General features: G+C 42.4%; 1 protein-coding gene across 3 annotated transcripts in view; it reads right to left on the bottom strand.

Annotated features, from left to right (window-relative positions):
• cntn4 (contactin 4) overlaps positions 1-18,614 on the bottom strand; it is a 172,476-nt gene that overhangs the window by 48,348 nt on the left and 105,514 nt on the right. For all 3 annotated transcript variants that reach the window (XM_024426801.2, XM_024426798.2, XM_024426799.2), the window contains exons 10-11: positions 5,641-5,770; positions 4,211-4,361 (exon numbers count right to left, since the gene is read on the bottom strand). In XM_024426801.2, coding sequence (XP_024282569.1) covers positions 4,211-4,361; positions 5,641-5,770 — 281 coding nt within the window. The remainder of the gene's footprint in view (positions 1-4,210; positions 4,362-5,640; positions 5,771-18,614) is intronic.

Genomic DNA, 18,614 nt, shown 5'->3' on the forward strand with positions numbered 1-18,614 from the left:
CTTTTTAATTACCTCTGTGTCAAAGAGGTGGTCTGCACTGAATAGCATTTACAAAGTAAAAGCATGACAATTTACTTTTCAAGTTCAATTCAGGACTCCACAAGAACACAGACCTAGAGGTATTGTAATATAATTCCCTTTGTGAATAGCATATTATTATGATAGATTGTGTTTATGGGGCACTGGTCCAGATGTAATAATCCACTTTTGCCTTTGCTTCCAACAAGTCCCGATCAGAACATTAAAATACCATACAGTATATGAGTTCTGGTAGGCCTCTCCGCTACAGCAAACATATACAGTATATCTCAACTATCTATCTACTTCTAACAAGCTCATAGTGGAACAACAAGGACCCACAAAACAGCAGGGAAGAACAGGGTTACAAGGAAACATCCATCCATTCAACCGTAATATAGCCACTGCTGTTGAATTAATCATCCCATTGGAACATATAACAGTGTCACATCAGTGCAAAACACCAAATCAATCAACAAAACTCTCCATTCCAAACATATCCATAGGCTACGAGCAGGATGTTAAATCAAAATGATCAGTTACTGTAGCTCAGTGGATATCTGTGTTGGAAACCATGGAAAGGGAAAAGCATACACGCTAAAAACAAATGATTCTATTGGCTTGTAACCATAGCGGAACCCTTTTTTGGTGCTATATGCTATGTATTTTTTTGAAGGTTCTATAGAGAACCGTGTTCATAAGGTTCTAAATGGAACATCTACAGTGCTATGAAGAACCCTTAAAAAGGTTTATATTTATTTAGCACCAAAAAAGGGTTCCTCTATGGTTACAATGCTTCTTGGGGCTATATAGAACCCCTTTTTATGGTTCTTTATAGAACCTTTCTCAATCATCAAAGTTTCTTTGTAGAACAACACAGAGTTGTTTTATTCTGGCTTGATAGTGTATTGTTAAAATGCCATACCATAGGATGAATCAGGGGTGCTAGCTCTGGAACAGCTGGGAGAGAATTGATAACTACTGACTTAGTCACCCATTCTCAATTGACACAAGGCTATAGGTACATCTTTCACAAGACACCTACACTGGAATTGCCATATATAACATGTACTGGCACAACACAACAGATTAGATGTTGGAATGACACTCTCACTCACGGTTACACAAAAAAGAGCTGTGAGCAAATCAGTGCCTCAAAAATATTCTAATAAACCGCCACCCCCACATTTGAATTATCACTAAAAGAGGAAAGAACCCTTTCTTGAACTGCAAAGAGACATCGAATGGCTCAAATGGTTCTTTGGGTCAGTTCTTTTTAGTCAGTAGAACCATCACTCTTCCCAAAGAAACTTTGAGGAACCCTCGTTTTTTTTGTGTGTGTAATCCGTTGCTACCTCACAGTTCAACCAAGATTCTAGCTGTCAGTTCAAGAGGGATGACGAAAGAGAAAAATACATATTTTATTAATAAAACCTGATGTGCTTCAGAATTCCAGCCTTGATCAGTCTGCTAGGGAGACAGCATCATATACATAAGTATACAGGGCAACTGAAGGGCACAAGCAGCGCAACCACTATGCAAATGCAGGGCCACTTTGTTTAGCGACAACACTTCTTTGTGTATATGTAAACTCTGACAAGACGTGCCAGACACTGTGCACACAGTCCTGCTGTCAGAGTTGTGCCACAAAAAGGGGTGCAGCTGCTGTCTGGATCAGGACAGCCTGACTGACCAGACCCCTGATGCCACACACGCACGCACGCACGCACACACACACACACACACACACACACACACACACACACACACACACACACACACACACACACACACACACACACACACACACACACACACACACACACACACACACACACACACACACACACACACACACACCCTACTCTCCTGTCACTGTTAGCAGTTAACACTCTAGCCCAGAAAAGCGTGTCATGTCAGCAGACAGTGACTGGTCACCCACACACCCCCACAGAGGGCGAAAAGTGCTTGATTAGCACCCGGACTCTACACAGCGAGGGGCATATCGGGACACCCATAAGTACTGGCCAAACCAATTATACCTTCAGTACTGACACTGGTTTGTTTGTGGTGTACATCTACACTGTGAATTACACCAGGCATTATATACTGAGTGTACAAAACATCAGGAACACCTGCTCATTCCATGATAAAGACTGACCAGGTGAATCCAGGTAAAAGATATGATCCCTTATTGATGTTAGGAAACATATACACTATCTCAACAGGGTTACAAGGAAACATCCATCCATTCAACCGTGATATAGCCACTGCTGTTGAATTAATCATCCCATTGGAACATATAACAGTGTCACAGCAGTGCAAAACCCCATATCAATCAACAAAACTCTCCATTCCAAACATATCCATTATTGATGTCACTTGTTATATTCACTTAAATCAGTGTAGATGAAGGGGAGGAGGCAGGTTATAGAAGGATTTTGAAGCCTTGAGACAACTGAGACATGGATTGTGATGTGTGCCATTCCGAGGGTGAAGGGGCAAAACAACATATTTCAGTGCCTTTGAACATGTTATGGTAGTAGGTGCCAGGCAAACCGGTTTGTGTCAAGAACTACGACGCTGCTGAGTTTTTAACGCTCAACAATTTCCCGTATGTATCAAGAATGGTCCACCCCCCTCAAAGGACATTCAGCCAACTTGACACAACTGTGGGAAGCATTGGAGTAAACATGGGCCACCATCCCTGTGGCACGTTTTCGACACAGTGTAGTCCATGACGAATTGAGGATGTTCTGAGGACAAAAAGGGGTGCAATTAGGAAGGTGTTCCTAATGTTTTGTACACTAAGTGACTTGAAAACCTTACTGAATGTACGTCTACGGCAGTGTTGAATTGTGTCAGATATTTTAGATTTCATTTTAGTCATTTCAGCCTTCATAGTTTTAGTTATTATCTACAATCAAACTCTGGACAATTTTAGTCTTGTTTTAGTCACTGTTATGTTAGTCACATTTTCCTCTGTGCATTTTTTTTACCTCCAACTTCTATGTGCACATTAAGATAGCCTTGACCAACTAGTCCTTCTATCCAGTGGTGGCAGGTAGCCTAGTGGTTAGAGCGTTGGGTCAGTAACTGAAAGGTTTCTGTCTCGAATCACAGAGCTGGCAAGGTAAAAATCTGTTGTTCTGCCCCTGAGCTAGACAGTTAACCCACTGTTCCCCAGGAGCCATGGATGTTGATTAAGGCAGCCCCCTGCACCTCTCTGATTCAGAGGGGTTGGTTTAAATACGGATGACACATTTCAGTTGTACAACTGACTAGGTATTCCCCTTTCCCTTGTATTGCTGGCAACATCGCTATTGGCTACAGGTTTAACCATTTAGTCCTACGGTTTTTCTCCACCTTGTGATAAATGACAGTGATTCCCTTAAAAGGGGAGAATCTGATCATTTCCAACAATGTTTGAGTTATTACTGTATATTAGCTAATATTCAGCAAATAGATTTAGTATTTCCACACGGGAAAAAGCTAATTGGAAAAAAGCTAAAACAGGCAATACGAAAGTAAGAGACAGTAAACATTACTGTTACAATTGAAATGTCTGTGGATACTGTATATCAGCTCAATCAGCCTTTTTAACTAAAAGACCAATGAGAGGTTTGCATTATATTCTGCAAAGGTATGCTTGCTTATGATTGGACAAAACAGATGAAAAGGAGCTTCCTGTCAAATTCCTGTCCATTAGTCTCGCATGGAATTCTCCTCTTGTCATCTCAAATGAAAAGTCACTTAGAATAGTTGTCTTTTTTCCCCATGGCATCTTGTCTCATTATCGTCATTCGTTTTCGTCAGGAAAAATAGGTCATTGGCTAATATTTTTCGTCTTAGTTATTGTTGGCAAAATTAACACTGGCCTACGGGAGTCTACATCTGAAGCAGGTAGGTATACAGACAGAGACGTTACTTCCCAAATTTATTTTAACCCAAAGCTGGATATAAAATGTTAACAGTCAAGGAGGGACTCTGTAACATTGAGGAATACAATCACTAATATGACCAGATATATAATACCAAGCTACAGAGCCAGGAAAGGTAAACATACAGTAAACATAGCCTCTGGGGTACCATACCAGAACAAATCCCACAGTAACCCCAGTGTTTAGGAAATCAACCCCATTATGAGAGAGGGATTACCTAATAACGAGAGAGAGAGAGATTGTTCGCTTACCTGTTGCTCTCTTGTAGAGTCTCACTGCCCTTCCTCCAGGAGATCCCACCCCAGGGGGACATTTTGGGCCTGCACTCCATCAGCACATCTCCTCCCTCCTTCACCATTGTGTGGCTCCTCAGCTGGCTCTGGGAGAAATCTGGGGCAACAGCTAAGACAACACATGCATGTTAAAAACTCAACACTTCCCTTCCCCTTTACTTTTTATGTTTAACTTTCAACATGTATGACATGAGCGTAAAGACATGAGTTTATCCTGAACACATGACCTGAACTAGGAGAACCTCAGGGCCTTAGTATACTGGGTCCAGAGTTTTACCTGGTGATGTCACAGGAAATAACAACATATACATCAAGGGAATAGTCATTGTCATTGGCCAGACTTAGAGATAGTCATTGTCATTGGCCAGACCTAGAGATAGTCATTGTCATTGGCCAGACCTAGAGATAGTCATTGTCATTGGCCAGACCTAGAGATAGTCATTGTCATTGGCCAGACCTAGAGATAGTCATTGTCATTGGCCAGACATAGTGATAGTCATTGTCATTGGCCAGACCTAGAGATAGTCATTGTCATTGGCCAGAGATAGAGCAGGTCTTAGCCAGTGTAAACAAGGCTCAAGGAGATTACTAAACTCCACACTAGACAGAGAGTGAGTCAAAGGCAGACATGTTGAAAAAAAGCAAAAAACAAAAAAATAATTATGCAATGGTACGTTATCTGTATAACCCCTAAAGGTTTTAATACACCCTTGCATGGCTGCTGTCTACTTCAAAGTGAGGCGTGTAATGTGTTGAGTAGAAATGGCAGGGAAGGAAGGAGAGTGCAACACACTGCACTCCTTAAAAAACAGGGAATCCTTTTCTCTGCAAAGAAAAACAAAGGGAAAATGTCATGTCTGTTTTACAGCTCAAATTAGTTCTATGATGATCATCTCCTTTTCTCTCCAGGATCCTCCCTTCCTTTGCTTTTATAAAGCACTTCAATTAGTGCCAGGGGCTGTCAATGACGTTTAATTCAACCTGGGAACTTTGGCTGTGTTGGATCTAATTCCAATCAATGGCAAAACGATGATGAAGAGTGGTGGGAGATGGGTTTCGAGAGGGAGAGCTGAAGGCCAGCCCTGTGCCAGGGAACAGGGTCCAGAGGAACAGGACTGACAGGGCAGATGGGTGGGACTGGGGAGCACAGTGGCATGGCCATACATCAACAGCACCCCAGTGCATTCATCTTTTAATGAATGCCTTTTAATTAGGAAGCAATCACAGAGAAGCTAGAGGTCACACTGTAATGGTAGAGAGCAGAAAAACAAACTACCTATGACACTAAAACATGCACACAACAAACGTGCATACTGTACAACATACAGTACATGCACCGGCATGTACGCTGTCAGGCACGTACACCCACACACCTTGTATTGCCTTACCTATGACTTTGAGCTCTGCATTGGAGTAGACCTCCCCATGCTTGTTTCCAGCCACACATTGATACATTCCAATATCGGACAGCGTCAGTCGGCTGATTGACAACAGCCCATTGGCAACCTGTATGCGCTCCTATGAACAGAGAGACAGAGACATGCTTTTTGATATGCCTTATTGCGATTGCTCATTTACATAAAAGCATGCAGCCAATGTGCCAGTGAATTATAGTGTGGCAGTGACGGACGTGGCAATAAATCTAGGTTTTCATCACTAATGGAGGGAGGGGGTTGGGTGGAGGGAGGCAGGCTAGCAGAAAATGACCCTAATCAATCTGCATGTTTATGAGAGTGGAATAAAACCATGCCCTATTTATATCTCTGGCTGCACCAATGGACCTGTTTCCCCTTCAGCATGAGGACTGGATGTGAGGATTAGGAATATCTTATCAGAGCTATGCTGCATGTGAAAATTGGTTTCCTGATAGGTACAGTGTGCCCTATACATACTAAGTACTGTATGTATGCTGTTATGTACACCGCAGATCCCTCACTGCACTGAGCCACTGTGAATAGCAGATTCCTGCCATCTTAGTGAAGGAGATACAGCTCTTGTGACTGGCCCATCAAAATGAACAGGCGTATTAGCCTAAGTGGGTTTAATGCACTAAAACCCAGACACTTAGCATCTTTATCGTCAAGGTATGTTTACATATTTGAACTTCAGCCACGCCATATATAAAATCAACCACACACCCATGCAATCTCCATAGACAAACACTGGCAATAGAATGGCCTTACTGAAGAGCTCAGAGACTTTCAACATGTTACCATGCCACCTTTCCAACAAGTCAGTTGATCAAATTCTGCCCTGCTAGGGCTGCCCTGGTCAACTGTAAGTGCTGTTATTGTGAAGTGGAAATGTCTAGGAGCAACAACGGCTCAGCCATGAAGTGGTAGGCCACACAAGAACGGGACTGCCAAGTGCGTAGTATGTAAAAATCGTTAGTCCTCGGTTGCAACACTCACTGCCGAGTTCCAAGCTGCCTCTGGAAGCAATGTCAGCACAATAACTGTTTGTCAGGAGCTTCATGAAATTAGTTTCCATAGCCGACAAGCCTAAGATCAAAATGGAATGGTGTAAAGCTCGCCGTCATTGGAATCTGGAGCAGTGGAAACGTGTTCTTTGAAGTGATTAATTATGCTTCACCATCTGGCAGTCCGATGACTGATCTGGGTTTGGCGGATGCCAGGAGAACGCTACCCGCCCCAACTGTAAATTTTGGTGTAGTAGGAATAATGGTCTGTGGCTGTTTTTCATGGTTCGGGCTAGGCTGGCAACAGTTTGGGAAGACCCTTTCCTGTTTCAGCATGACAATGCCCATGTGCACAAAGCGAGGTCCATAGAGAAATGGTTTAACGAGATCGGTGTGGAAGAACTTGACTGGCCTGCACAGAGCCCTGACCTCAACCCCATCGAACACCTATGGGATGAATTGGAACGCCGACTGCGAGCCAATCCTAATCGCCTAAGTGCCCGCCTCAGTGCCCGACCTCACAAATGCTTTTGTGACAGAATGGAAGCAAATTCCAGCAGCAACGTTCCAACATCTAGTGGAAAGCCTTCCCAGACGAGTGGAGGCTGTTATAGCAGCAAAGGGGGGTGACCAACTCCATGTTAATGCCCACGATTATGGAATGAGATGTTCGACAAGGTGGTGTCCACATACTTTTGGCCAACGGAGTGTCTATTCCCAGAATGGCATTAAAACCGACACCAGTTATTAAGGGTAGGGCTTTTTGTCAGTGCACTTGGTGCTACATGCTCCCCGCTTCCCTTCATCTCCTCTGTTTTCAAAAGGCCTACCATTAATGTCATTAAAGCACATTTCCATAGGGGTGTCAGCTTGGTGTGGCTCCAGTCTGACGGGATTAAGGTACTGTCACATGAAAAGAGGAGCTGTCCTCATTGAAACATCAGTAGCTAAGCCCGTGTTTGAGCAGGTCGCGTTGTGAATTTTGATGATGCTCAGTGACTTGCTGCTAGCTGGATGCACAGAGGCGAATGTGCCTGCTGGCGAGAGCGGCAGAATGATGGTGGCTTATATCGGTCTTTGTGTGGAACGCACTCCATTTACGGGCTGCTATTAATTAAGCATGACATTCCTCTTAAATCAGCAGTTTTTCATGCGGGGACCTGGGGGGACCATCTGCACAACTTCTGCTGAATGGAAAATGATTGGCAATGTCATTGCCAACACTACCGGGTCACTTCATTTGATATAGGAGAGTATAAACAGCAAGCCGTGTGACTCGATTGATGTCACAAACAAACGTCTGTCATGGCGGTTTTTGAGATGCATTGAATTTGGTGTTTAATTGTTGTCCGTTTCGGCTGGTATGAGAAATACATTTGCATTACTGACAGTATCAGAACTATTCATACCCTACTGTGTGCCCATGCACTTTAACTACTGACCAAACTTGGGAAGTTAAGTTACACTTTTTTTAATAGTCCCATATAGATGAATCTGATGGTCATACTATCAGCAAATGATCTGCCGATAAGCAACTGCTTGCTAAGGTTAAGGTTAAGGTTAGGTTTAGGTTTAGAATAAGGGTTAGGGTAAGGGTTACGGTTAGTAGATACTGTAGTCAGTTGGAATGTTGTTGAAAGGTATTCTAATGAACATCTACAAGCCATCCACTTGGGATTAGCCAAATAAAGTGTCACCGGAAGTTATTTGAAAAATGAAGGTAATATCATAAGATATTGCAGTCAGCTCAAATGTCCAAACGAGCAGGAGAAGCAGAAAAGGTCCCCATTGATTTACTGTAATGAATCACTGCGCATGGTACATCTTCCCCGTTCCTGCTCTCCCTCCATTAGTTATTAGATTGATGAGGCTGCACCATTTGATGGGGACATTTCAAACAATGGACCAACTCTGCTTGATTCATCTATTAATTGAAGTGCATTACTAATCCTCCCATTTATTATGTCCATATTAAGGAAATCCTACTCCAAAATGAACACTGTCACCTCTTATCACAGATACTGTAGGGCTGTGGCGGACATGACATTTTGTCAACGGGTTATTGTCATGCAAAAGGAGGCCAGTCTCACGGTAATTGACAATTAATGAACATAAACACATTTAGCGTCTCCAGGCCTCCATGCATGCAATCCGCATACAGGTCTCTGATGCCTTTGGAACATCTACATTTTAAAAAAGTAAAATAAATCAATGTAATGCACCATCAAAATAAATGCATTGTTTATTTTAGGCAGGATTAAAGAAATATGATACTGTATGAAGAAAATGTCATTCAGTAGAACAAAATATAAGTTGGCCTACTGTATGTTATCTGGCAAGATATGCTTATAAATCCTGTCTCATTTTTTTTTTGTATTATATGATTTTATAGTAAGAAGAATATACCGTGCCTACAGAATGTATTCATACCCCTTGACTTTTTCCTCATTTTGTTGTGTAATGGATTAACGTGAGATTTTCTTGGGGGGAGGGGATATTCTGCAGAACCCTCAGCGCCCCTACATTGTCTTGCAAAAGTATTCATCCCCCTGGGCAATTTTCCTATTTTGTTGCATTACAACCTGTAATTTAAATGGATATTATATATGGATTTCATGTAATGGATGTCAGGGATTTCCTCCTCTTCTTCCGAAGAGGAGAGGCGAAAAGGATCAGAGGACCAATATGCGGCGTGGTAAGTGTCCATGTTTTTTTAAATACGTAAACGTACACATGAACAACTGATTACAAAAACAAGAAACGTGTGAAAACCTAAACAGTCCTATCTGGTGCAAAACACAAAGACAGGAACAAGGACACTAAGGACACACAGTGACACCCAGGCTACCTAAGTATGATTCTCAATCAGAGACAACTAATGACACCTGCCTCTGATTGAGAACCATACTAGGCCGAAACATAGAAATACCCAAATCATAGAAAAACAAACATAGACTGCCCACCCAACTCACGCCCTGACCATACTAAATAAATACAAAACAAAGGAAATAAAGGTCAGAACGTGACAATGGACATACACAAAATAGTCCAAATTGGTGAAGTGAAATGAAAAAAATAACTTGTTTCAAAAAATTCTAAAACGTAAAAAACATCAAATTGGTGCGTGTATATGTATTCACCCTCTTTGATATGAAGCCCCTACATAAGATCTGGTGCAACCAATTACCTTCAGAAGTCACATAATTAGTGAAATAAAGTCCACCTGTGTGCATTCTAAGTGTCACATGATCTGTCACATGATCTCAGTATATATACACCTGTTCTGCAAGGCCCCAGAGTCTGCAACACCACTAAGCAAGGGGCACCACCAAGCAGGCGACACCATGAAGACCAAGGAGCTCTCCAAATAGGTCAGGGAAAAAGTTGTGGAGAAGTACAGATCAGGGTTGGGTCATAAAAAAAATATCCAAAACTTTGAACATCCCACGGAGCACCATTAAATCCATTATTTAAAAAATGAAAGAACATGAAACCACAACAAACCTGCCAAGAGAGGGCTGCCCACCACAGACCAGGCAATGAGCGCATTAATCAGGGAGGCAACAAAGATACCAAAGATAACCCTGAAGGAGCTGCAAAGCTCCACAGCGGACTTTGGAGTATCTGTCCTTAGGACCACTTTTAGCCATACACTCCAGAGCTGGGCTTTACGGAAGAGTGTCAAGAATAAAAAACATGGCTGAAAGAAAAAAAAAGTTTGTTGTCCTTAAGCCATTTTGCCACAACTTTGTAAGTGTGCTTGAGGCCATTGTCCATTTGGAAGACCCATTTGCGACCAAGCTTTAACTTCCTGACTGATGTCTTGAGATGTTACTTCAAAATATCTACATAATCTATTTTGCGAATTGCACCAGTCCCTCTTGCAGCAAAGCACCCCCATAACATGATGCCGCCACCCCCGTGCTTCACGGTTGGGATGGTATTCTTTGGCTTGCAAGCATCCCCCTTTTTCCTCCAAACATAACTGCATAACATAATTGCCAAACAGTTCTATTTTTGTTTCATCAAACCAGAGGACATTTCTCCAAAAAGTACAATCTTTGTCCCCATCTGCAGTTGCAAACTGTAGTCTGTTTTTTTTAATGGCGGTTTTGAGCAGTGGCTTATTCCTTGCTGAGCGGGCTTTCAGGTTATGTCAATATAGGACTCCGTTTTACTGTGGATATCGATACTTTTGTATCTGTTTCCTCCAGCATCTTCACAGGGTCCTTTGCTGTAGTTCTGGGATTGATTTGCACTTTTCGCACAAACATGCATTATTTTCTAGGAGACAGAACGCATCTCCTTCCTGAGCGGTATGATGGCTGCGTGGTCCCATAGTTTTTATACTTGCGTTCTATTGTTTGTACAAATGAACCTGGTACTTTCAGGCATTTGGAAATGGCTTCCAATGATGAACCAGACTTGTGGAGGTCTACAATTTTTTTTCTGAGGTCTCGGCTGATTTCTTTTGATTTTTCCATGATGTCAAGAAAAGAGGCACTGAGTTTGAAGGTAGGCCTTGAAATACATCCACAGCTACACCTCCAATTGACACATATTATGTAAGTTACCCTAACAGAAGCTTTTAAAGCCATGACATCATTTTCTGGAATATTCCAAGCTGTTTAAAGGCACAGTCAACTTAGTGTATGTAAACTTCTGACCCACTGGAATTGTGATACAGTGAATTATAAGTGAAATAATCCATCTGTAAACAACTGTTGGAACAATTACTTATGTCATGCACAAAGTAGATGTCCTAACCGACTTGCCAATACTATAGTTTATTAACAACTGATGTAAGAAGGCTATATAAATACATTTGATTTGATTTAACAAGACATTTGTGGAGTGGTTGAAAAACGAGTTTTAATGACTCCAACCTAAGTGTGTGTAAACTTCCGACAGTATGTCTGGCGCATACCCAACACCTCTCATCACCCGGGAACACCATCACAGTGAAGCAAGGTGGTGGCAGCATCATGCTGTGGGGATGTTTTTCATTGGCAGGGACTGGGACACTTGTGCAGAATTGAAGGAATGATGGATGACGCTAACAGTGAAATTCTTGAGGGAAACCTTCTTCAGTCTTCCAGAGATTTGATACTGAAACTGAGGTTCACTTTCCAAATGACCCTAAGCATACTGCTAAAGCAACACTCAAGTGTTTTAAGGGGAAACATTTAAATGTCTTGGAATGGCCTAGTCAAAGCACAGACCTCATTCCAATTGAGAATCTGTGGTATGACTTAAAGATTGCTGTACACCAGTGGAACCCATCCAACTTGAAGGAGCTGGAGCAGTTTTGCCTTGAAGAATGGGCAAAAATCCCAGTGGCTAGATGTGCCAAGCTTATAGAGACATACCCCAAGAGAATTACATTTGTAATTGCAGCAAAAGGTGGCTCTATAAAATATTGATTTTAGTTATGCATGCTCAAGGTTTCAGTTTTTTTGTCGTATTTGTTATTTGTTTCACAATAAAAAATATTTTGCATCTTCAAAGAGGTAGGCATGTTGTGTAAATCAAATGATACAAATCCCCCCCCCAAAAAAATCAATTTTAATTCCAGCTTGTAAGGCAACAAAATAGGAAAAATGCGACGGGGGGTGAATACTTTCGCAAGCCACTGTACATCCCGTGGCTATGATTCAAACTGTTCAGGAGTTTGCTTAACAAATGTGCTTAACAAGTCACATAATAAGTTGCTTGGACTCACTCTGTGTGCAATAATAGTGTTTAACATGATTTTTGAATGACTGACTCATATCTGTACCACACACGTACAAATAACTGAAAGGTCCCTCAGTCGAGCAGTACATTTCAAACACAGATTCAACCACAAAGAGGTTTTCCAATGCCTTGCAAGGAAGGGCACCTATTGGTAGATGGGTAAAAAATGTAAAAAGCAGACATTGAATATCCCTTTGAGCTTGGTGAAGTTATTAATTACACTTTGGATGGTGTATGAATACACCCAGTCACTACAAAGATACAAGCACCCTTCCTAACTCAGTTGCCTGAGAGGAAGGAAACAGCTTAGGGATTTCACCATGATACCAATGGTGACTTTAAAATGGTTACAGAGTTGAATGGCTGTGATAGGAGAAAACTGAGAATGGATCAACAACATGGTAGTTAATCCACAATACAAACAGAGAATAGAGTCGGCCCAAGAATTGAACCCTGTGGCACCCCCATAGAGACTGCCAGAGGTTCAGACAACAGGCCCTCCGATTTAATTACACTGAACTCTATCTGAGAAGTAGTTGGTGAACCAGGCGAGGCAGTCATTTGAGAAGCCAAGGCTATTGAGTCTGCCGATAAGAATGTGGTGATTGACAGACTCGAAAGCCTTGGCCAGGTCGATGAAGACGGCTGCACAGTTCTGTCTTTTATCAATGGCGGATATGATATCGTTTAGGCTCGAAAACCAGATATCGCAAGCTCGGAAACCAGATTGCATAGTGGAGAAGGTACGGTGGTCGGTGATCTGTTTGTTATCTTGGTTTTCGAAGATTTTAGAAAGGCAGAGCAGGATGGATAGAGGTCTATAACAGTTTGGGTCTAGAGTGTCTCCCCCTTTGAAGAGGGGGATGACCGCGGCAGCTTTCCAATCTTTGGGGATCTCAGACGATACGAAAGAGAGGTTGAATAGGCTAGTAATAGGGGTTGCAATAATTTATCTCAGATAATTTTAGAAAGAGAGGGTCTCGATTGTCTAGCCCAGCTGATTTGTAGGGATCCAGACTTTGTTCTTTCAGAACTTCAGCTGTCTGGATTTTGGTGCAGGAAATGGGGAGGGGGGCTTGAGCAAGTTTCTGCAGGGGGTGGCCCGGGTAGGCGTAGCCAGATGGAAAGCATGGCCAACCATAGAAAAATGCTTATTGAAATGATCGATTATCATAGATTTATCGGTGGGGACAATGCTTCCTATCCTCAGTGCAGTGGGCAGCTGGGAGGAGGTGCTCTTATTCTCCATGGACTTTACAGTGTCCCAAATTTGTTTGGAATTAGTGCTATACGATGCAAATTTCTGTTTGAAAAACTGACTGAGTATATTGATTCCCAACTTCCTGAAAGTTACATATCGCGGGGGTTATTCGATGCTTATGCAGAACGCCACAGGATATTTTGTGCTGGTCAAGGGCAGGTCAAGGGCAGTCAAGTCTGGGCCGAACCAAGGGCTATATCTGTTCTAAGTTCTACATTTTTTGAATGGGCATGCTTATTTAAGATGGAGAGGAAATCACTTTTAAAGACCAACCAGGCATCCGCTACCAGGATACCCAGGCCAGGTCAATTAGAGAGGCCTGCTCGCTGAAGTGTTTTAGGGAGTGTTTGACAGTGATGACAGTGATGAGGGGTGGTCGTTTGACCGCAGACCCATTACGCACCCAGGCAATGAGGCAATGATCGCTGAGATCCTGGTTGAAGACAGCAGAGGTGTATTTAGAGGGCAAGTTGGTCAGGATGGTATCTAAGAGGGTGCCCATGGTTACGGATTTAGGGTTGTACCTGGTTGGTTCCATGATAATTTGTGTGAGATTGAGGGCATCTAGCTTAGATTGTAGGACGGCCGGGGTGTTAAGCATGTCCCAGTTTAGGTCACCTAACAGTACAAACTCTGAAGATAGATGGGGTGCAATCAATTCACATATGGTGTCCAGGGTACAGCTGGTCACTGAGCTGGGCTGGGGGCTGAAGGGGGTATATAACAAGCAGCAACGGTGAGAGACTTGTTTCTGGAAAGGTTGATTTTTAAAAGTAGAAGCTCAAATTGTTTGGGCACAGCCTGCAGAGTTCTGTCATACTATCCAGGTCTATCTCTGAAGTAAATTGCAACTCCGCCCCCTTTGGAGGTTCAATCAATCAATTAAATGTATTTATAATGCCCTTCTTACATCAGCTGATGTCACAAAGTGTGCACAGAAACCCAGCCTAAAACCCCAAACAGCAATGTAATGCAGGTGTAGAAGAACGGTGGCTGTCTGAAAATGTTAGGACAATAAACCCCCAGGGATGGAAATTTCAGGATTTTTGGTGGCCTTCCTAAGCCAGGATTCAGACACGGGTAGGACATCCGGGTTGGTGGAGTGTGCTAAAGCCGTGAATTAAACAAACTTAGGGAGGAGGCTTCTAATGTTAACATGCATGTAACCAAGGCTTTTACGGTTACAGAAGTCAACAAATGAGAGCCTGGGGAATGAGAGTGGAGCTAGGCACTGCAGGGCCTGGGTTAACCTCTACATCACCAGAGGAACAGAGGAGGAGTAGAATAAGGGTACGGCTATAAAGGCTATAAGAACTGGAACAGAGAGTAAAAGGAGCATATTTCTGGGCACGGAAGAATAGATTCAAGGCATAATGTACAGACAAGGGGATGGTTGGGGATGGGAATACAGTGGAGGTAAACCTAGGCATTGGGTGATGATGAGAGAGGTTTTGTCTCTAGAGGCGCAATTTAAGCCAGGTGAGGTCACTGGATGTCTGGGGGGTGGAACACAAGGGCTAGCTAAGGCATATTGAGCAGGGTTAGAGGCTCTACAGTGAAATAAGATAATAATCACTAACCAAAACAGCAATGGACAAGACTTTTTGACATTAGGGTGAGGCATGCGTAGCCGAGTGATCATAGGGTCCAGTGAGTAGCTAGGCGAGCTGGAGACACGGCGATTCATACAGCTAGCAGGCTAGCAGAAGGGCCTTTGGGGGACATCGCATTACGTCGGCGGACCAGTCGTGATGGATCGGTGAGGCTCCATTTCGGCAGTAAAAGGGTCCAAGGCTTTTGGCAAAACCGGTATAGCATTAGAAATTGGCTGATAGACCTCTTCAGCTAGCCGGGAGATGGCCTAGCTCGAGGCTAGCTCCAGGCTAACTGGTGCTTGCTTCGGGACAGAGACGTTAGCCAGGAGTAGCCACACGGATAGCAGCTAGCTAGCTGCGAAGATCCGGTGTAAAGGTTCAGAGCTTGCGGTATGAATCCGGAGATGTGGAGATGTGGTAGAGAAAAAGCAGTCCGATATGCTCTGGGTTGATATCGCGCTGTGCAAACTGGCAGGAATTGACCGGGCTGAGGCTGGTTGATGTCCGAGTTAACGGTGATGACCACAAGCAGTGGATAGCTGACTAGTAGCTAGTTAGCTGGCTAGCTTCTGATGTGGGTTCCGGTTCTAAGTGTAAAAATACCACATTGGGTGAGGCGGATTGCAGGAGAGTATGTTCAGTCCGTAGATGGGAATTGAGATAAAAAAATAATCCAAAAATGTATACGGAAAATATACGAAGAAAAAATATGTATACATGGGACGGGACGGGACAAGACAACAGTCTGATTCCTACGCCATCTTGGATTCGAATCAGATACAAAGATGACAGTGAATGTTGCTGAGTGGCCGAGTTACAGTTGTGACTTCAATCTGCTTGAAAATCTATGGCAAGACCTGAAAATGGCTTCTAGCAATGATCAACAATCAATTTGACAGAGCTTGAAGAATTCTGAAAAGAATAATGGGCAAATGTTGCACAATATAAGTGTGGAAACCTCTTAGAGACTTACTGAGAAAGACTCACCACTGTAATCGCTGCCAAAGGAGCTTCTACAAAGTATTGACTCAGGGGTGTGAATACTTATGTAAATGAGAGATATTCCTGTATTTCATTTTCAATAAATGTTTTCACTTTGTCATTATGGGGTATTGTGTGTAGATGGATGAGAAAAAAACAACAATTGAATGAATTTTGAATTCAGGCTGTAACAACAAATGTGGAATAAGTCAAGCAGCACGAATATTTTCTGAAGGCACTGTAATTGAACTTATCTGAATAAAATAGAAAGGATATTTTTACCATTCCTGAGCTAGTGCTCATTTGATGTTGAGAGTAAAAGTGATCATTTGAAACAGGCCCTATATGCTAGATTTAGAGTTATTTGGCAACTTTAGTTGTGAATGATACAAACCTTAGAATGTCTTAGAAATCAAAACGTGTGCTGCGTGATGCGACTATTGATAATTTGAGAAAGTCACAAAAAAAAACTTGCGCTCTGTTCCTTGCCTCAGGCTGCACAAGCTGTTCTCTCATCAAGTGATCATTTTTACTGTATATGTTCACCCATCAGACTATTCTCAATTTAATCTCGTCTTTACCAATATGTCAAATCTGTTTTGATTTACAATGGCCCATTGTTAAATGGGCAGGAACAGGGGCGGGGGAAATACAAGTCATCTGTATGGACTCCAATAGCGAATGGGGTCCGCTTTACCGCCTGTTTTGTTTTTTATCATGCCGGGTAGGCTACTCCATGCATCAACCACTGTTTGAGGAGCATGCAGCCTCTCTCTGTGCAACAGGTGATATTCCACCCAAACTCTGTATGCCATGGGGTTATCCAACCCTGTTCCTGCAGCCAAACCAAGTGAAATCTGTTTGGGAACATCGATAGTAACATGTTTTCAAAATGAAACATTTCAATAAACTGTTGACAGCCACTCTTTCTGTTCGCTCGAGAATAGAATGAAGGAGAGAGGGGAGGAGATGGAAACGCACAGTGGTGAAATATGCTGTCGCTAAAGGTAATGTGTCAGCCAATTAATTATTACTAGGCTATTCAAAATCAAATACAAATTCAAAATAACTGTAGTGAATGTGTGAGGTGAGTTTTAAAAGGATGATACTGTTTTGATGATCAGTTTTGATGTGATATTCTATTGTATTTGCATTGACACCAGAGTGGTGAGATGGACAATAGAGTGGTAAGATCCAGACCATTAGGACCTGATGGTCATTAGCAAGTTGGGTACTACTAATGCATGCATAAGAGGAAATTACCGTGACCAAACGGTCAAGTTGAATTTGACTGCGGTCATGACTCATGGCTGCCGGTGTGGCGGTAATACGGTCACCGCAACAGCCCTTTGGATGACGTGATTGATGTCACAAACAAACGTCTGTCATGGCGGTTTTGAGATGCATTGAATTTGGTGTTTAATTGTTGTCCATTTCGGCTGGTATGAGAAATACATTTGCATTACTGACAGTATCAGAACTATTCATTCCCTACTGTGTGCCCATGCACTTTAACTACTGACCAAACTTGGGAAGTTAGGTTACACTGTATTTGGATAGTCCCATATAGATGATCTACAGATGGTCATAGCAAATTATCTGCTGATAAGCAACTACTTGCTAAGGTAAAGGTTAAGGTTAAGTTTAGGTTTAGATTTAGATTTAGAATAAGGGCAAGAGTTAAGGTTAGGGCAAGGGTTAGGGTAAAGTTAAGGGCTAGGATAAGGCTTAAGGTTAGGGTTAGGGCTAGGTCAAGGGTTAGTAGATACTGTAGTTAGTTGGAATGTTGTTGACAGTTATAAAACATCTACTGAACATCTACAAACGATCTATTTGGGATTATCCAAAGTTCTTTTTTTTTTTTTAATGAAGCCATAAGCCATTGCAGTCAGCTCAAATGTCCAAATGAGCAGGAGAAGCAGAAAAGGTCCCCATTGATTTACTGTAATGAATCACTACAAATGGTGTATCTTCCCCGTTCCTGCTCTCCTTCCATCAGTGACCTTTAGTTATTAGATTGATGAAGCTGCACTATTTGATGGTGAAATTTCAAACAATGGAATACCTCTGCTTGAGTCATCTATTTAACGAAGTGTATTGCTTATCCACCCATTTATTATGTCCATATTAAGGAAATCCTACTCCATGGGAATTAACACCGTCAATGTGTCTAACCTTTTTACCACAGATATTGTACACTCAGAGGCATCAGATACACATGGTTCCCCAAATATGTGCAGTCAAACTATCCGTGTCAAATGAACCGGCTGAATCGACGTTGTTGTTTCCACGTCATTTCAAAGAAACGACGTTGAACAGACGAGGAATCGACGTTGAACTGACATCTGTACCGAGTGGGATGGTATGAAA

Source organism: Oncorhynchus tshawytscha, linkage group LG07 (assembly GCF_018296145.1).
Source record: "Oncorhynchus tshawytscha isolate Ot180627B linkage group LG07, Otsh_v2.0, whole genome shotgun sequence".
Taxonomy (NCBI): domain Eukaryota; kingdom Metazoa; phylum Chordata; class Actinopteri; order Salmoniformes; family Salmonidae; genus Oncorhynchus; species Oncorhynchus tshawytscha.